Source organism: Perissodus microlepis, chromosome 14 (assembly GCF_051167445.1).
Source record: "Perissodus microlepis isolate ML-2025 ecotype Zambia chromosome 14, ASM5116744v1, whole genome shotgun sequence".
NCBI lineage: Eukaryota > Metazoa > Chordata > Actinopteri > Cichliformes > Cichlidae > Perissodus > Perissodus microlepis.
In genome coordinates, this window is record NC_140474.1 from 19746725 (window position 1) to 19762303 (window position 15579).

Sequence of the window (15579 nt, forward strand, 5' to 3'; positions counted from 1 at the left end):
TATTGATCCCGTGCAGGTAGAAATAAGGAGCCATGCTCCCATGTTCATTTAAAAGTGAATTGCAAATGAGCGTTGGTTAATCTGAAACCTTATAAGGACCTTGAAATCCCATCATTTTTTGTGTGCTGATCCTCGAGGCACCGACAGTGACGCTGTAGAGCACAGACACAATACATGCATGCAAAATGCAAACCCACCCACAGGCTCAACAGCACTGATTGGTTTCCACAGTCAGGGGCCGGGTTTTAAGAGAAATGTTTTGTGACTGTGCACGACCTTTCAGCATGGCATGAATCCCCAATGCTGGATACCCTAAGATGGGACGTGAAGTGTTGCTATATCTCCACAAACTTAATCAGTGAAATAGCTGAAAGCCACTTGGCAGAGATGTTTTAAGTGGCTGGCTATATGTGGTTATGATTTCTGGTTGTTGATGGATTTCCAGGAAATTTAGCAGCTATTGCAAAGAGTGTGGTCACGAAACAGCCTCATAGTAAGGGGTAATGATTCTGCTATAAGCTCAGAGTAACTCAGGGAACAGCAGCAAGTGAGCTTCACAAACTTATAGAAATACCTCTGGGGGCTGTGGGAAATTTATAACCACACAGACTGATGCGAACCAGCCGTTCTTCTCAAGACAGGACACGTGGAGTGCCAGCTTATCCAGACTGTTCTCACATTGTTGACATAATGTGCAGATGTTTGGACTCTTCTTTTCTCATATATTTCTATAAAGAAACAGACCACGTCATGTTAGTAATAAAATTTCTGTAATATATAAAGTTTTGGGAACACGCTGTTAAAAATGATGTATAACAGACAGGCCAGCTTCAATCATGTATAATAATACTGATGTATTTAACATGGGAACTTGTTTTGAAAAAGTTCAGATGAGGACCATAAATTATGCCGTTCCTCTGTAGAGGGTGACTCCCCGGGATTTTACTGTGCATTAATCTGCATTTCCATCTACCCTTTTTCTTGCTTTCTCACCCTCCCCCGGCTCGCTGTTGCTGTGAGTCCATGACTCCTATGGGAAGGTGTTGAGACGATAAGAAACAGACAGTCTGGAAAGCAGGAAGAGGCAGAAAGGGGGCAGGGTGAAGTGATGAGGCCTTTACAGCTGCGTGTAACGGTTCCTTTGCTCGCTATTCATTATTCCCAGATGCATGTAAGACGAATCCCGGTTTTAGTGGAAGCACACATGTGTGCGCAGGCACTCGGACACATGATGCACAGATTAGGATAAACTGCTAAATATATCATGAGTGACTTTAGCATTTTGCAAAAGAGTCAGATCGCCAGGTGGTGCTTTTTTTGTTACATAACACTGACGTGCTGTTCTTTTCATAGACTACTTTACTAAGAAAAATGGCAGAGTGGGACACATTAGAGAGAAACAGGAAGAAGCACACGGGGGAGTGAAATGTTTGACTTTGTAATGTCTTTATTTATGAAAGCTGAAAAGCATACAGTTATGCTTGACCCGAAAGCTGCTCAGCACAGCTTCAGTCCTTTGCCATTTAGTCAGTACCACTGTGATGGTTGCTGTGAGGCAGCAGGGAGTGTTACTCATTTACCGGAGTGTTTTTTTTTTCCCTGTAGTCCTGAGGATTTAAAGAAACAAGTGTATGAACACAAACCCAACAGACTAATCTTTTGCTTTATGGTGTGCAGATATTCGCCCTTTGTGTGTGTGTGTATGTCTGTGTTTATCAGTGTGTGTTTCTATGCTCCATATATTTTGTATTATATACAGCCACAAGAAGGAAAATTCACAATTAAGAAATTAGCACTGAAACATGAAAAAGTAAATAAAAACAGCTGCTGTTATCATTTCTTACATTCCCCTTCTCTTTTACTGTTTGTGCAAGTTGCAATAATTGTCATTTGGCTTTTGGATGAAATGGAACTTGCCCATAACATCTGTAAGACAAAAATAGGAAGCACTGCCGGGCTTTAGCTACACCGAGCCAAAGAATTTCAGTCTAAGTGCACTGGCTGCCGATGGATATGTATGAGGTGATCTGAGATGGTTTGAAGAGGAGAGCGACAGGAATATTAATGCCAGAGCAAATTTGTTTGGCAAGATGTTTGGCTCTTAAGTTCTGAACATGTTGTGTATCCTTAATTGGAATCCTTTGAGCCGAACATAATATGTTTGCATTATCTGGTACGGTGCCGTACGGCGAATAGGGAATAATCAAAATCCCAAAAAGAAAACTATGTTTTACTCTTCAGAATACTGTGCAGGTACATCCATTGCATAAAGACGGGGATTCTTGTAATTTTAACAAATGTTGACCTACATCCATGTCATTGCATTAAATAAGCTGCTTCCTGTGTGTTTTGATGTGATTATCATGACTGATCCAAATCATATCTGACTGATAAACTCAAAACTGTTCTTACCTGAGGGTTCAAATCAGTTCATAAGATGAGCGGCAAAAGTGTCACTGAATTATTAGCGTTTATGTTGATAAAAAGTAAATAAATGGGGGGGGGGAAAAAGCAGTAAATCTATACTTTAATGTCTGTTTGATACAAGCAGCCCCACCTCAAACCAGCCATTGTCCAGGTTACCGGCTGCTTTGATGACTTCTGCATCTCCCTGTGTAATTTGAATTTAGCAAGTATTTGCATTTCACAAGATTACAAACAGTTTCACTGTATGCTAAGCAAAAATCTGTCTAATACAGTCCTGCATTATAAATGCTCAGCTCTGTATTCTTTCACAGATATCCTCTTGAGTTTGCCCAAACAGTCTACATCTGTTTGTGGACTGTAGGTGAAGGCCAGATGCACGGGTGGGGTGTCTGTAGTGATGTGGATGCTGTGTACTAGTCCTGTTGTGAGAGAAGCGAGTATGAACATGAAGACATCAATTTACTCTCCTACCCTCACCTAGCCTCGCTAGCTCTGGGTAGTAACCAAAAGAATGAGATCGCTGATGCAAGCAGTGGAAATGAGCTTCCTCCAAAATGTGTCTGGGTCACCTTTGAATTGGGAGGGGGTGGGGGGTCAGAATAGATCTGCTACTCCTTCACATTGAGAGGAGCCAGCTGAGGTGATTTGGACAACTGATTAGGATGCCTCCTGGGCGCCCCCTAAGGGTGGTGGAACTCAGTGGTGGAAGATAGACAGACAGACAGACAGACAGACAGACGGATAGATAGAGTCACAGATATATTGTGTGACTGTAGCTGGAGTCGGTTTTAAAGCAACAGTGACAACTTTAAAGAAAATCTAATTCTGCCTTATTGGTATGTTCTGTGACCATACTTTCAATAGTAAAACTGTTAACCCCTCTCCATTCTCTAGGGAGTTTGCATTCTGATCCCTTGAATCCAGTCAATACATAGCAAACAGCTTGATGTAAAGACAAATAGATTTCTCTTTGAGGCTTAGCATTTACTGAGAGATTGAGACAAGGTGATGCACAGGTATTTGTCTTTGTGTTCCACCTTCATTCATAATATGAGTTCTGGGCTTCTCTCACCACATGAGCAGTTGTAATAAAGCTCGCAGCAGTAATAATTCGGGAATCTGCCCTCACAGTTTTTGTATTAAAAATAAATGTAAATATGTGTATCTTTCTGTGGTAGGGATAGAGCTCATAATGAACAAAAAAATAGTCCAAGAATTCACAAAATCTGCATTGCAGAGTCTGCAAACCGGGACAAAATAAAGGGAGGTCATGATGTTAAAATGAAACAAGAACTGTGCTAAATTGACTTGTTCCGTCACTTGCAGTAAAATCAGCAGGGACCGGAGGTCTGAGCCCTCTCGGTGGATATGAATGTTGCATGAAAAATGGCCACTGCCAAAACACACACATAAAAGCACAAACAAACAAATCCTCCCTGGAAGCAACATACCACCTCTCTATAAGAGTAGCTGTTATGGAAAGACAGATGACTAGCATCCAGACAGTTTCCTGCTCCTCAACTGACTAAGAGTCGTTTGTATGGATGCTGCATCCCCGTTTTGTTCCTAGTGGGTGTATTTGCCTCTGTGTCCACATCTGTGTGTCTCTGGTTGTGTGTGTGTTGTGTGTGTGTGTGTGTGTGTGTGTGTGTGTGTGTGTGTGTGTGTGTGTGTGTGTGTGTGTGTGTGTGTGCGCGTGTGTGCGTGTGCATGTGCTTTTTTTCTCCCTCTTTTTCTGTCTGTGCTGGTGTTACAGTTCATGCATGTGCAGCCATGCATGCGATTGTACAAGTGTCTTGTCCTGTCTGCCTGAATACATCTTCATTTGAGCATTTGTCTTTGCCAGGAAATGTTTAAGAACTGCAACTGCAAGCCATGATTTCAGCTTTAAGGGGGGTATTTGCACCTTACTAAATCTTTTATGAAGACAATAAGGGCTGTCTGCCTGTCTGTCTAGTGTTTTCAGACACATTATCTTTAGTCTTTATACCAGTTTCCCAAACTACTATGCCAGAAGTCATCACATGTATATACTCACATGTGCATGCATCATGTGTGCTCCCTTTAACATTTTTTTTATTCCATTAGAGTACATTGCCATCCCTTCTCCTATTTTTCTCCTCACCGACCTATATTTTTGTTTGCTTTGTCTAATATAAGAGTTTTGGAAAGAGATAAGCTTTTGGTTTATCATAATGTGCTGCTCTGAGTGCACTGAAAACCACATCATTAGCGAGTAAAACCTGATAATTATTCTTCCAGCTGCCCACACAGAGCGACATATGCTGCAGCAGAGCAAACAACAACAAACAAAACATTATTTTGAATAGCAAACAGGTATAAATAGACAATTAGCATAATGTTCAAAAGAACAACTCTCACTAGATGGGATACTTAACCCTGAGGACAACAAGAGGCCCCGGGAGTTGTCCGCATAAATACACACAAACGCACAGCCTTTTGATACACCTCTGCACACACCCACACACCTGCCTCTTTTTTCATGTCTTGTGAGCCCAATTGACCAGACAGTTGTTTTTTTTTTGTTGCACCACAGATGCAAAATATCCATTTGCATATTAATCATTGAGTAGATGCAGCATATTATTCTTGTACTGAATTACTGAATATATGAATTAAACACTAACATCCACGGTATGTGCAGTTGCTGGCTCACTGCTCTAGGATGGCTGATGGACATCTTGGTGGCATAATGAGCTTTGTGCCCGAAATTGGATTAACCTTTGTTTGGAAAAAAATCAAATCAAAGAGTTGTGTGGTAAATAAAGCCCTTTTAAGACACTGTAACCCAAACCGCAAGCGTTCAAAAGTAATGGGATAATGTTACATGTTTCTCAGGCAGCTGTGTGCCATTCGAACAAAGGTACGGACAAAAAAAAAAGAGCTTTACAATAAGGAGGCATTGTCTAAAGGGCTGCAGAAGTGATTGTGAGAACAATGAAGGAAGATAAAGAGGCTCAAAAAAAATTACATTTATTGGAGGGGGCATCAAAGGTTTGCAAAGACTAACATTTGCATTTGCAGCTTTTAAAAAATCAATTCTAATCAATAACCAGCAATAATCACTAACCAGCTGCAGGGCTGACCCTCAATACATTTGCACTTAATTCTGCAGTTAAAAGCTGGGAAAACTGTGTCATGTTGTTACATGAAAAAATATGGCATCGTAGCTGTAATACAGTCGCAGACTGTTCTATATATAGGGTTTATTTATTTAAGTGGGATTTCTCAAGCACAGCAGAATGAGTAGCCCTACATCGTGTGTGTGTGTGTGTGTGTGTGTGTGTGTGTGTGTGTGTGTGTGTGTGTGTGTGTACGTGTGTGTGTACGTGTGTGTGTGTGTGTTATCCCAGCAGATCACAAAGGTTTGCAGAAAGCTGGACAAACACAGCAGGAGAAGGTCAGGCAGAAGTGGTAAACACACAGCAATGGAGGAACTGTACACAAATAAATTAAACTGAGACCAGTGGTGGAATACAGGTAGAAATCCTGGACACAATGCTATGTACACAACAGACACTTTTTGAAATAAACCAGAATTGTCCTGTAAGTAACACACATACATACACCACACCCACACTTACAGCCCTGATAAGCATTTTTTTTTTTATCCATGGATTCCTGAACGGTTAGCAGGCACAGCTTATCACACTGCTGACGCAATACCATCCCGCTGCCCAATAAAGACATTCTTTCAAGTTTGACTAACAGGGACTGACTGGTTTGGTTGTGTTTCCTCGCCTGATGAGCTCAGGGAGCACTTGCAGAGATGAGACTGAGCAAACCTTACTATGGCTCTTCTGCTATTGTGAGAGAATTATAGCGAATTTCTTTTTTCTTTGCTCTTTGTGAAGCACAAAAACATTTAAACTCATATTTCATAAATTTCTCTTCTCTGTTACCACACACACAGAAACTTATAACGACACGGGTATTTGAGCTGCATGTTTCAGGTCATTAGTGGTGAGAACTGGCCACTGTTGGAAAGAAGCAAACAGGATATGGCAAATGTTATGCTGCACTAACTCATAAACAAATCTTAATCCATCATATGGTAACAGTAAACAGAGTGGACTGAACAAGGAGCATGTGTTTGCGTGGTGCAAGCTTGGATTTTGCATGTGTGCATAGCAGGAAGTTCATATTTTCCTATGTTGAAAAGCAGTTCCAAGAAGTTCCACTGAATGTAGTTAAAAACAGAATAAATTTCATAGTTTGCTAGTGATGATCCCGCCAAGCAATTTGACACTATTTGCCATTTAGGATACAACCACATAATTGTAGATGTCTCAGCTAAATTTAGACACCGCAAGTGTGGAAAGTGAAATGTTTGGTAGATGTTAAAAGGACACAAACAAAGGTCAATGTTAACATTTGATGCATTTTTTGGAGCTTTTGTTATTTTACATTTATTTACATTTACAGTCCATACAGTGACCTAACAGCTGAAAAAAATATCTACTAGATTTTTCATTTTTCATTTAAAAATTCCATTAAAAAAAAGGTCTGTATTTGAACTGTGTGCTTATGCAGGTTTTTATGAGCTCTCAATTTCTCAAAAAAGAAGAATGAGCATTAAAATAATTTTGCCCAGAGCAGTGCTTAATATACTGTAGATGTGTACTCTATGTGCAATCTTCCTGCACATCCACGGCTTTAATGCCTCTGTTCCAGATACAAAAACAAACACAGAAAATCATTATACCTCACTGTGTTTTTTTTTCCAATGTAATAAAGGTCTTGTATAAGAGTTGCATGCTTCTGAACCATTTTGTCGATCAAACTCAGCTTTTTCTAAGACATCCTCGGGCCACTGCTGATTTGGTGGGCTTTGTTTAGAGCGAGTAAGTCGTGGGTCTTTGGAAGGCGTGCTGTAATTGAAACGGTGCAGTTTGCCCATCCAAGCTTTACGGTGTCGAAGGAGCACCTTCAAAGAATATTTTTTGAGGGGTAGCAAAACATGGAGAGGCAGAGGAAAGACGTGAGAGAGAGCAGTCATCTCACTGCTTTACAGCCTCCAGAAACATAGTCTGTCCTCTCTCCTCACATTTGCACATGTACACAACCCCAGAGACATGGAGTCACTGACACACACACACACACACAGGTTCTCCACAAGCAGCTGCATTTGGTTTTCATCTACCCCGTGATGTCTTTCTAGCCCGGTGTGTCAGAACATAATCAACAGGTTTGTTTTGCAATATGCAAAGAGGTTATGACAGCAGGAACGCACTGTATAATGTCTAAAATGCAGAAGTTTATACAGGAACACAAACAGTAAGACAAGGTTTATGTACAAACCACAGGTCGTGACACTCTTAGTTCTGGTTTATGTTTCGAATTCCCTAAAAAAAATAGCACCTAAAGGTCTTTGTTAATCTATAACCAAGTTGAACAGCTAGCGTCATTGTGACTCATCATATCATTTGCAGTGGCTTTAAATTTCCCTTTGTTTTTCAGTACAATACGTGCTCACAATTCCTACTGATATATAGTTTTTACCGCTGCCACAGAAAATTGCAATGAACTGGTATATATTTCTGAATTTAATTTTTAGGATATAAAGTAAGTAAAGCAAGTAAGTAAGTAAAATGTATCTAAAATGTATCTATAATCACATTTAAACAGCTTTAACTGAACAAAGTGCCATACAAAGTACATTTATATCAACATTGTACTTTTTTCATGTAATTACATAAGAAGTACAATAGTAGACAAATAGAATAAGGAATTTAACACTAAGGAGACACATAATGAAAACAACAACAACCAAAAGACAGCTTAAGGACAGACAAAGGTACACATATAAAAATAATGAGAGATTAGTGTGGTAATGTAAATGTAAATGAGATGTTAATTAATAGTTTTCGGATCATAGCTGAACTAATTAATGCAACATAGAAGTTTAATTTCAGAAGAAAACACAATGCCTTTCAGAATCTGCTCAAAACACAAACAATGACACTTAACAGTAACTTGAAAACACTTTCTTCATTCACATTGTTTGAGACGGAGAAGAATAGGAGCTGAATCAATGAATGATATCTCTGACACACTCTTAATAAATGCAAATGTTTTAGCTGGCAAAACCCCAAACATACATTGGTTGTGATGGGGTTTCTCCTCTGGCTAGCTACTCACGGTCCCCATAATCCACAAAGAGTCATTTGACATATTTCCATGTGAACAGGGTGAAAAAACAGTTTTGATACTTAAATTGTGTCAAAATGACTTTTTGAGCCATTTTTAGTGTAAGATGTACTTGGTAAATGTGTGCGGATTTATTTTTTGTACGTTAGCTGAGTTGTGTTACCAAAATCAAGTCTCTTGGACTCTTGGCATTTTGTTTCCAGCATGACTTCTCATGATTTCCACAGCGCAACATAGCCTTACAGGACCATTCTGTAAGAAAGTGCATCTGCTCAAACAGGTCAGACCGCTGGGTGGAATATTTAGGTTACATGAATGACAGTATAAATATATATCAGGATGCATGAGTTTGATTAAGCGACCATGCTACAGATAACTCAATAAAACCAAACCATATGCTCACATCCAGTTGTCCTCCAACACTTACCAGTAATAGATGACATCGTTACTACACTTCCTCAGTATACCTGGAGAAGGGTGTCTGGACAATGTTTCCAAGAGGAAAGGACGAGGAATGTTATTATCATGGCTACCTTTGCCAAATGTGATTTATTGTGTGTCCCCTGCAGGGGCCAGCATACTGTACCCTGTACAGGAACACATCTCAGTTTTTATTCGTTTTCTTTGACATGGTTGCGAGTTGGAGACTAGTGCGTGTTAAACAAAATGAGTGTACGTGGTGATTTCCTTTGACCAGTTCAGTTTAGCTGTAACGCTGACGGCCGCTGTGGAACAAAATCAACCAGAATAAACAGCCGGAGCCAAATTTAACAATCTAATCTCTTGTTCTGACATGCTAACCAGCTTAAATACCGATGAACAATTTGTGCTGGCAAAATTTTCCCAGCGCACTGCGATAGGATGACTAAAACCCAAGATTTATACCCTGATTGCACTTGACTGATTGCACCGACCCATGTTGTGTAACACCAGTGTCAGTGGAAATAACGCTCCAAAGTTACAGCACAAACTACCAATGTGGGGAAGGATAGGCCTCATATTTTCCTGATGCATTTACACACAAAACAAACTGCACCCAGTTTATTAATTATCTGCTTATGACTACTTTGTCTTTCGGTAACATCTGTACTGCTTTACATCTTAAAGAACCCCAGTTTGCCAGTGTTGTTGTTGTAGTATTTTTACAGAAAGATATGTGAGAATTACAATAGCATTATGCAGATGCAGTCTCCTTTTAAATCCTCTCACAAAATGTAGGCCAAACAGGTGAAGGCCGCTAACTTGCCCTGTCCCGGTCTGCCACACAGGAGGCACAGGATGATGTGATTTAGGATTTTAATCCGGGAAAAAAAAGAAAAAAAAAAACATGGGTCGCAAGATTACTAACAGAGGAAAGCATTCTTCTCTTTTTTGGACTGTGCTTTTCATTTCACTGTGTGTGTTTTAGAGGTACACAGTGCGCACAGAAATGAAAGCGAAGGTAAATAAATAATTAAGTCATGAAAGATTGAAAGCTTGATGAATGATATTGTTTAAAGCTGCATGGTACCAGTGTGCACAGCACGACATCCACGTTTTGGTGTTCTGTCATATTTACAGTGCACAGCATGCACTTCTAAAATGTATAACAGGATTGTTATAGTCAATTCTCGTAATGACCCGCTCCATCTTCCCGAACAAGCCAGGAAATCTTCGTATAAACATGGCATCCATCCACTGCGAACTGAGTCACATCCAGGGCGAGACCGCAGCCTGCAGAATGAACAGCAGAAACACACGGAGGAGGGGAAGAGCCAAAACGTGATGGAGGAATCACCGGAGCGGCAAAAAAAAGGAAAAAGGGGGGATAATTTCTAGTGGGAGGGGAGAGAGAGAGAGACGAGGAGAGGTTGAGGGAAAGGAGAGAGAAAAACCATGTAGAGGAGTTGGGGTAGTGGCCTAGATGTGTGAAACGCCAGGGGTTGCCTTTTTTTTCTTTCTTTTTTTGGTTCACTGCTTGACTAACACAGTCAACCCAATAGTGGAACAAATATAACAGGGACATCCTGAAGCACCAAACTAAATGAAAAGTTGTGTAGACCGCTCAGTTTTGCGCTTTTTAAATATTATGCAAACTTTAGAGTTGGGGTGGTCCTGAGTTTTGGTGCACAGAAATACAATAAAATAAAAAGAGTTATTGGTGGTAGTCAAAAGAGGTATTGGTGGTATGTGCAAACTAAAACACCCACACAGGGACTAAATCTATCTCTTTTATGCCGCTTGACTGATAACGATGGCCTTGGAGGCAGACGGAGGTTCATCAAGGAGCGCTCCTGAAAAATATCCCCGGGCGGCGTTGGAGCGCAACGGCTACGTGAAGACATGTGTCACCCCGCTGTTCCAGGACGCAGGGTGCCAGTCGTCGTGGCTCAGACTCGCCGTGACATGGACTTGCCGAGGAGTGTCGTCTGCGGTCTGCGTTGCCTCCATCTCCGTTACTCTCGCTCTGCTGCTCAGATTGGTCGACTGGGATGCAGGCAGCAGGACCAACGGAAATAGCAGCGGCTCCGACTCTCGTCTTCATTTCGCGGCGGGCTGCGCTGTCGAGCTGCTTTTGAGCGTGTGTTACTGCGTCTCCCCCGCTTTTACACTCGTATGTGCCTTCTTCTGGGTAGGGCTGTATCTGATTCGCTGCGGAGTACTCATCCGCACCGCGCTGTTTCTGTTAGCGGTGTGCCACTTGGGCGAAGCCGCGGCGCATTCCCTCCTGTGCGGCGCCGAGGAGCAGCTGCTGTCCTTCTCCGCAACCCTGGTAGTCCTCGGCTGCCTAGGCAGCGGGGCTCTGCTGGTCGTCCGGCTGGGTCAGGGAGTGTCCATCCTCGTCTTCATTAGCGTCATCAGGACCGTCTCACTTGTCTCCCTGAGTCGAGTCCGGGCCAGTTGGAGACCCTACCTGGCCTACCTGCTGGGGCTGCTGGGGGTTTTGCTTGCGAGGTATGCTGACCGGCTCTTGCCGGCCTCAGGGACCAGCGGGACGGGGTGCTGTGGCTCTGTGACCGGGGCGAAGGAGGAGGACATCCCTGTCTTCAAAAGGAGACGGAGGTCCAGCTCCATAGCGGCCTCGGAAATGATGGCTCACAGTCAGAGCAACAGCAAGTCCCACCGCAGGACTTCGCTGCCTTGCATTCCGCGGGACCAGGTAAGATGCAACTTTGGACCGGACCTTACTGGATGTTTTGTTACTGATTTGCTTAGGAACTTTCAGCCACTGGCATGTAATACTTTCGAGTCCCCCTCTTTCTCTGATGGCATGTGTGAGAGCTTTACATGCATTTTTTTTAACATTGGGCCAAAACGGAATAGGCCGAAGACACTATAATAACACTTGTTTTGATGACCTGTTTGCTCCATGCAGGGCCACATCTGTGTTTTCCCAAGATGCTTGTTAATGTAGTATTTTGGTGCTTTGGTCTTTTGAATTTCACGATCCTGTGCATCCCTTTAAACACCGATGTTTACCTTGAGCCTACTCTGACGTTGTTCATTTGGTCATCATAGTTGTGCTGTGCTCTGTTTGGGGCTGCTGATAAGGAAATGGATGGTGTATTTATCACACCAAGTTACCGCGTGCCTGTGTGTGAGTGTGTCTGTATTCGCGTGCATAGGTGTGAAGTCACATGTAAATATTTTTGCAAGCCTCTGCTTCTCTAGCTTGCAGGCCCGTGGTGCCGTGTCAGACTTTTTACACATATTATCCTTTATGGCAGCATAAGGGATTGTGAATAATGGCTCACAGCTTGTGATTGTTTATAGGCACACACGTATATATATATATATATATATATATATATATATATATACAGATACTAAAACCGGGAAATTTAATTAAAACATACATAAAAAAATGATGTGACTTAATGTGATTAAAACTTAATGTGACTTAAAAAATACTTGTTAAGTAATGTTAAGTTTTTAATATATCACAGATGGCGCCTTCTTCTTAGAACAGTGCTCCAACCTCCAAACATCCATCCCTTCACACTCATGGATGCTACCTTGTTTGAATGTTCTTCGCCCGTCTTTGCCCCCCTCCTTCTTTTTGGTTCTTATGTCCTACACCGGCAAGCTGAGATAAAATGAATGTTATATGAAGCCACTCATTTTCAACTGAAAGTGTCACCACATGGTGCATAGTAATAGGGAGGCATGCTGGTGTTTTCACAGTGGGGATTCGGTGATCATCCCGAGTGGGTGAGCTTGTGTCACAGTCACCCATGTATGGCTTAGCTACAGAAGCAGCATAATCCTGATTACGCTGCTCTTTTTCTTCAACTTTACCCTGATCTCATTTGTAGATTTTGAGAATAGAGAGAGAAAGGAAACATGGCGGAGAAAGAAAAGCTTAACAGTAGCAGTTAAATGGCTTGGTTTGTGGTGTAATCACAGTGGATGATGGTGCTTTCTGTACGTCTACACAAAAACTTTGGTAGTTTGTACACACTTTGTAGATTTCTATTATTTATATTTGTCCTGTGGAAGAGGGAGCGTACCTCATATTGCTTTCTGGAGAAAAATATACAGGTGCTGTTTTCTGTGATTTTGGATTTTACTGAGACTGTTTGATGTTTTTAATGAGAATCAAAACATTCATTAATGCCCTGTTAAAAAGAATGTTTCCTTCCTGACTTTTGCATTATAAAACATTATTAGAATTAGCTATGTATCCATGTTAGACTGAATTGCCATAGATGCATTTTGTCTCACAGAAGCCTAAAGTCTGTGTTTACCTGAGATGAACTCAGTGTGGGTGATGGTGAGCCACCAAGTGTCCCAAAATAGCAAAGGGAATACACCTTTCACAGTTTACTAATCTGGACTCACCCACATTGTCCCAACACACAAGTTTCATTCTCTCACGTCAAGCTGTTCCCACATCAGCTGTCTGACTCGTGATGCTGGGATGTTCACTGCTAATTGGTATCTAGGGAACAGTGAGTTAGTGGACTATCTGTACTATTAGAAGAGCTCCATTACCCATTCTGGTCACCATGTTTGGAACAGGAATAGTGACAAATTGAATTCTGAGAGTTAAAAAAAAAACAATGAAAATTTTTTTAACTGACCAGATGCTGAGGACAGCGCGTCCTCTTTTAACCTTTTCTCACTGGGTGTAATCTGTAGGACCGACGCACGGACACAGATGTACGCCACAAAAAGAGAAAGAAATGCAAAGCAATTGGATTGCTCTTAAACCTCTTAAACTTCCACCAGGTCACCGGAGAGCCACCTGGGGTTAGCACTGGGTTTTTGTTTTAGCCACACACATTACATAGATAAATTTCCAGAAGCAAAATGAGGTTATATTAAAAATCAAGCACATTTTTGAGGTTGCGGCCTTTATCTCAGAGTCTCTCTTTGACACAGATGCTCACAGTTTATCCATACTGTAGAAAATGAAGCTCTCCAGAGTGCAGTTGTACCTGAGAGAAGCGGGCGTTTTCATCAAGCGTTGGTTGTGCAGTATTTATGAAGCAGGCTGGTGCAGCCTGCCAAGCCAGAGGCAAGACAGGCACTCTGCTGAACAGGAAGCTGGGAAATAGCATTGGCTCAGCTCCATGGCTTTATTTCAGTATTTTTTTTTCTCTAAAGTGAATGGGATTAATTCTCCTGCTGATGCACCGCTACGTTAAAGCCTGTTGGTTTCTGCTGTCCATACAAAGGAGTTTATAATATTTGATGATTTTAACATGAACTTAACTCCATTATGATCCTTCTGGATCAGCTCCACACAGAGGCCTTGTGTTTTGACAGGAGTTGTTTGTCTTTTAGCCAGGGTCTCAGTGGGATGGGGATTTTGGGGAATAGTATTTTGTTTGTTGGGTTGCATGCAGCTGACAAACACTTGCTGTGTGCAACATGACAACAACCATAAGTATGTCGATAAGCAGCGTAATATTTAAATTAATTTTATTTATTTTTTATGGCGGTGTTTGCTTTTTCAGTTGCATAGCAGCAATATGGGTTTACTGAAATATTTGCACATTGTTTCATCCGAGGCTAATTTCACTACTTTATATCACGATTAAGGTTGCTCTCTTGTTCAAATCATTTTCATAATCTCTTCACCATATAAAGTATCTGTGTCAAACAGGAGGGGAAAGGCGGGAGAGAGACAGATTCTAAAGCAGAAACATGTGCTCTGAAATCTATTTGAGGGAAGGCCCACATTCTCTCACTGACGCACATACATTTCCAGGGAGACACAACCAGCTCCAGTCACCAGAGCGCTCTTACTCTGAATGGCATCCAGTCTTAACATACAGTATTTTTTCTTTTATAGGATAATGATGGAGAGTTTTTAAAATAATTTAAAATGCATAGATAATACAGCAAGGTTTTTATCTTCTCAATAATTGCCAGTAAAAGCACAGATGACTGTACAATATCAGAAACTGTGTTAAAGCTTTGCAGTGCAAATATAATAGGATTATGGTTCAGTGAACCTTGTTATTAGGACAAATAAACCGTATACAAACTGAGACGCTATAAAAAACATGAGTTGTGGGCTTGTTGGTTTGAGTATACCTCATGTTTTGTTATTTATTGTTGTTGCAGATGTCACCTGTAAACAGCAACTGTATTTATAGAAATAGCCACTTCCATAATAATTAGACAATTCCCTGATGTCAGTGTAGCTGTTTAATATGGTTAGCTGAGCTTCCCTGCCATTTTCACGTGTGTTCATTTTCCTATATGTATATTTACTGCAAACTGGAAACAGAGAAGCTTCACCTTCAGTGTAGAATTTGTGCCTTACCACCAAAACCAACATGTTTCAAAAGTTGCAACTTTTACTTTGAAGGGGAACGGATGCTGTTTCCGGTTTGCATCTCACTGGTGCTCTATGGTAAGTGAGTGTTTACAGACAAATTGGAGTCTTCCATGAAAACTGAAGGTGGCCGTGCTAATCTGCTGGTCTCCAAAGAAATCACAAGGAGGTTTTTAGTGCAGCGCCCTCTGTGGGACCAGCAAGCTAAGCGG

At 41.4% G+C, this 15579-nt stretch overlaps 1 protein-coding gene across 1 annotated transcript in view; it reads left to right on the forward strand.

Annotated features, from left to right (window-relative positions):
• The first annotated feature begins 10519 nt into the window (after positions 1–10519).
• LOC146373855 (cGMP-inhibited 3',5'-cyclic phosphodiesterase 3A-like) overlaps positions 10520–15579 on the forward strand; it is a 62056-nt gene continuing 56996 nt past the window's right edge. Inside the window, exon 1 of the mRNA XM_084950085.1 lies at positions 10520–11737. Within this exon, the coding sequence (XP_084806211.1) occupies positions 10832–11737 (906 nt within the window). The 5' untranslated portion in view covers positions 10520–10831. The remainder of the gene's footprint in view (positions 11738–15579) is intronic.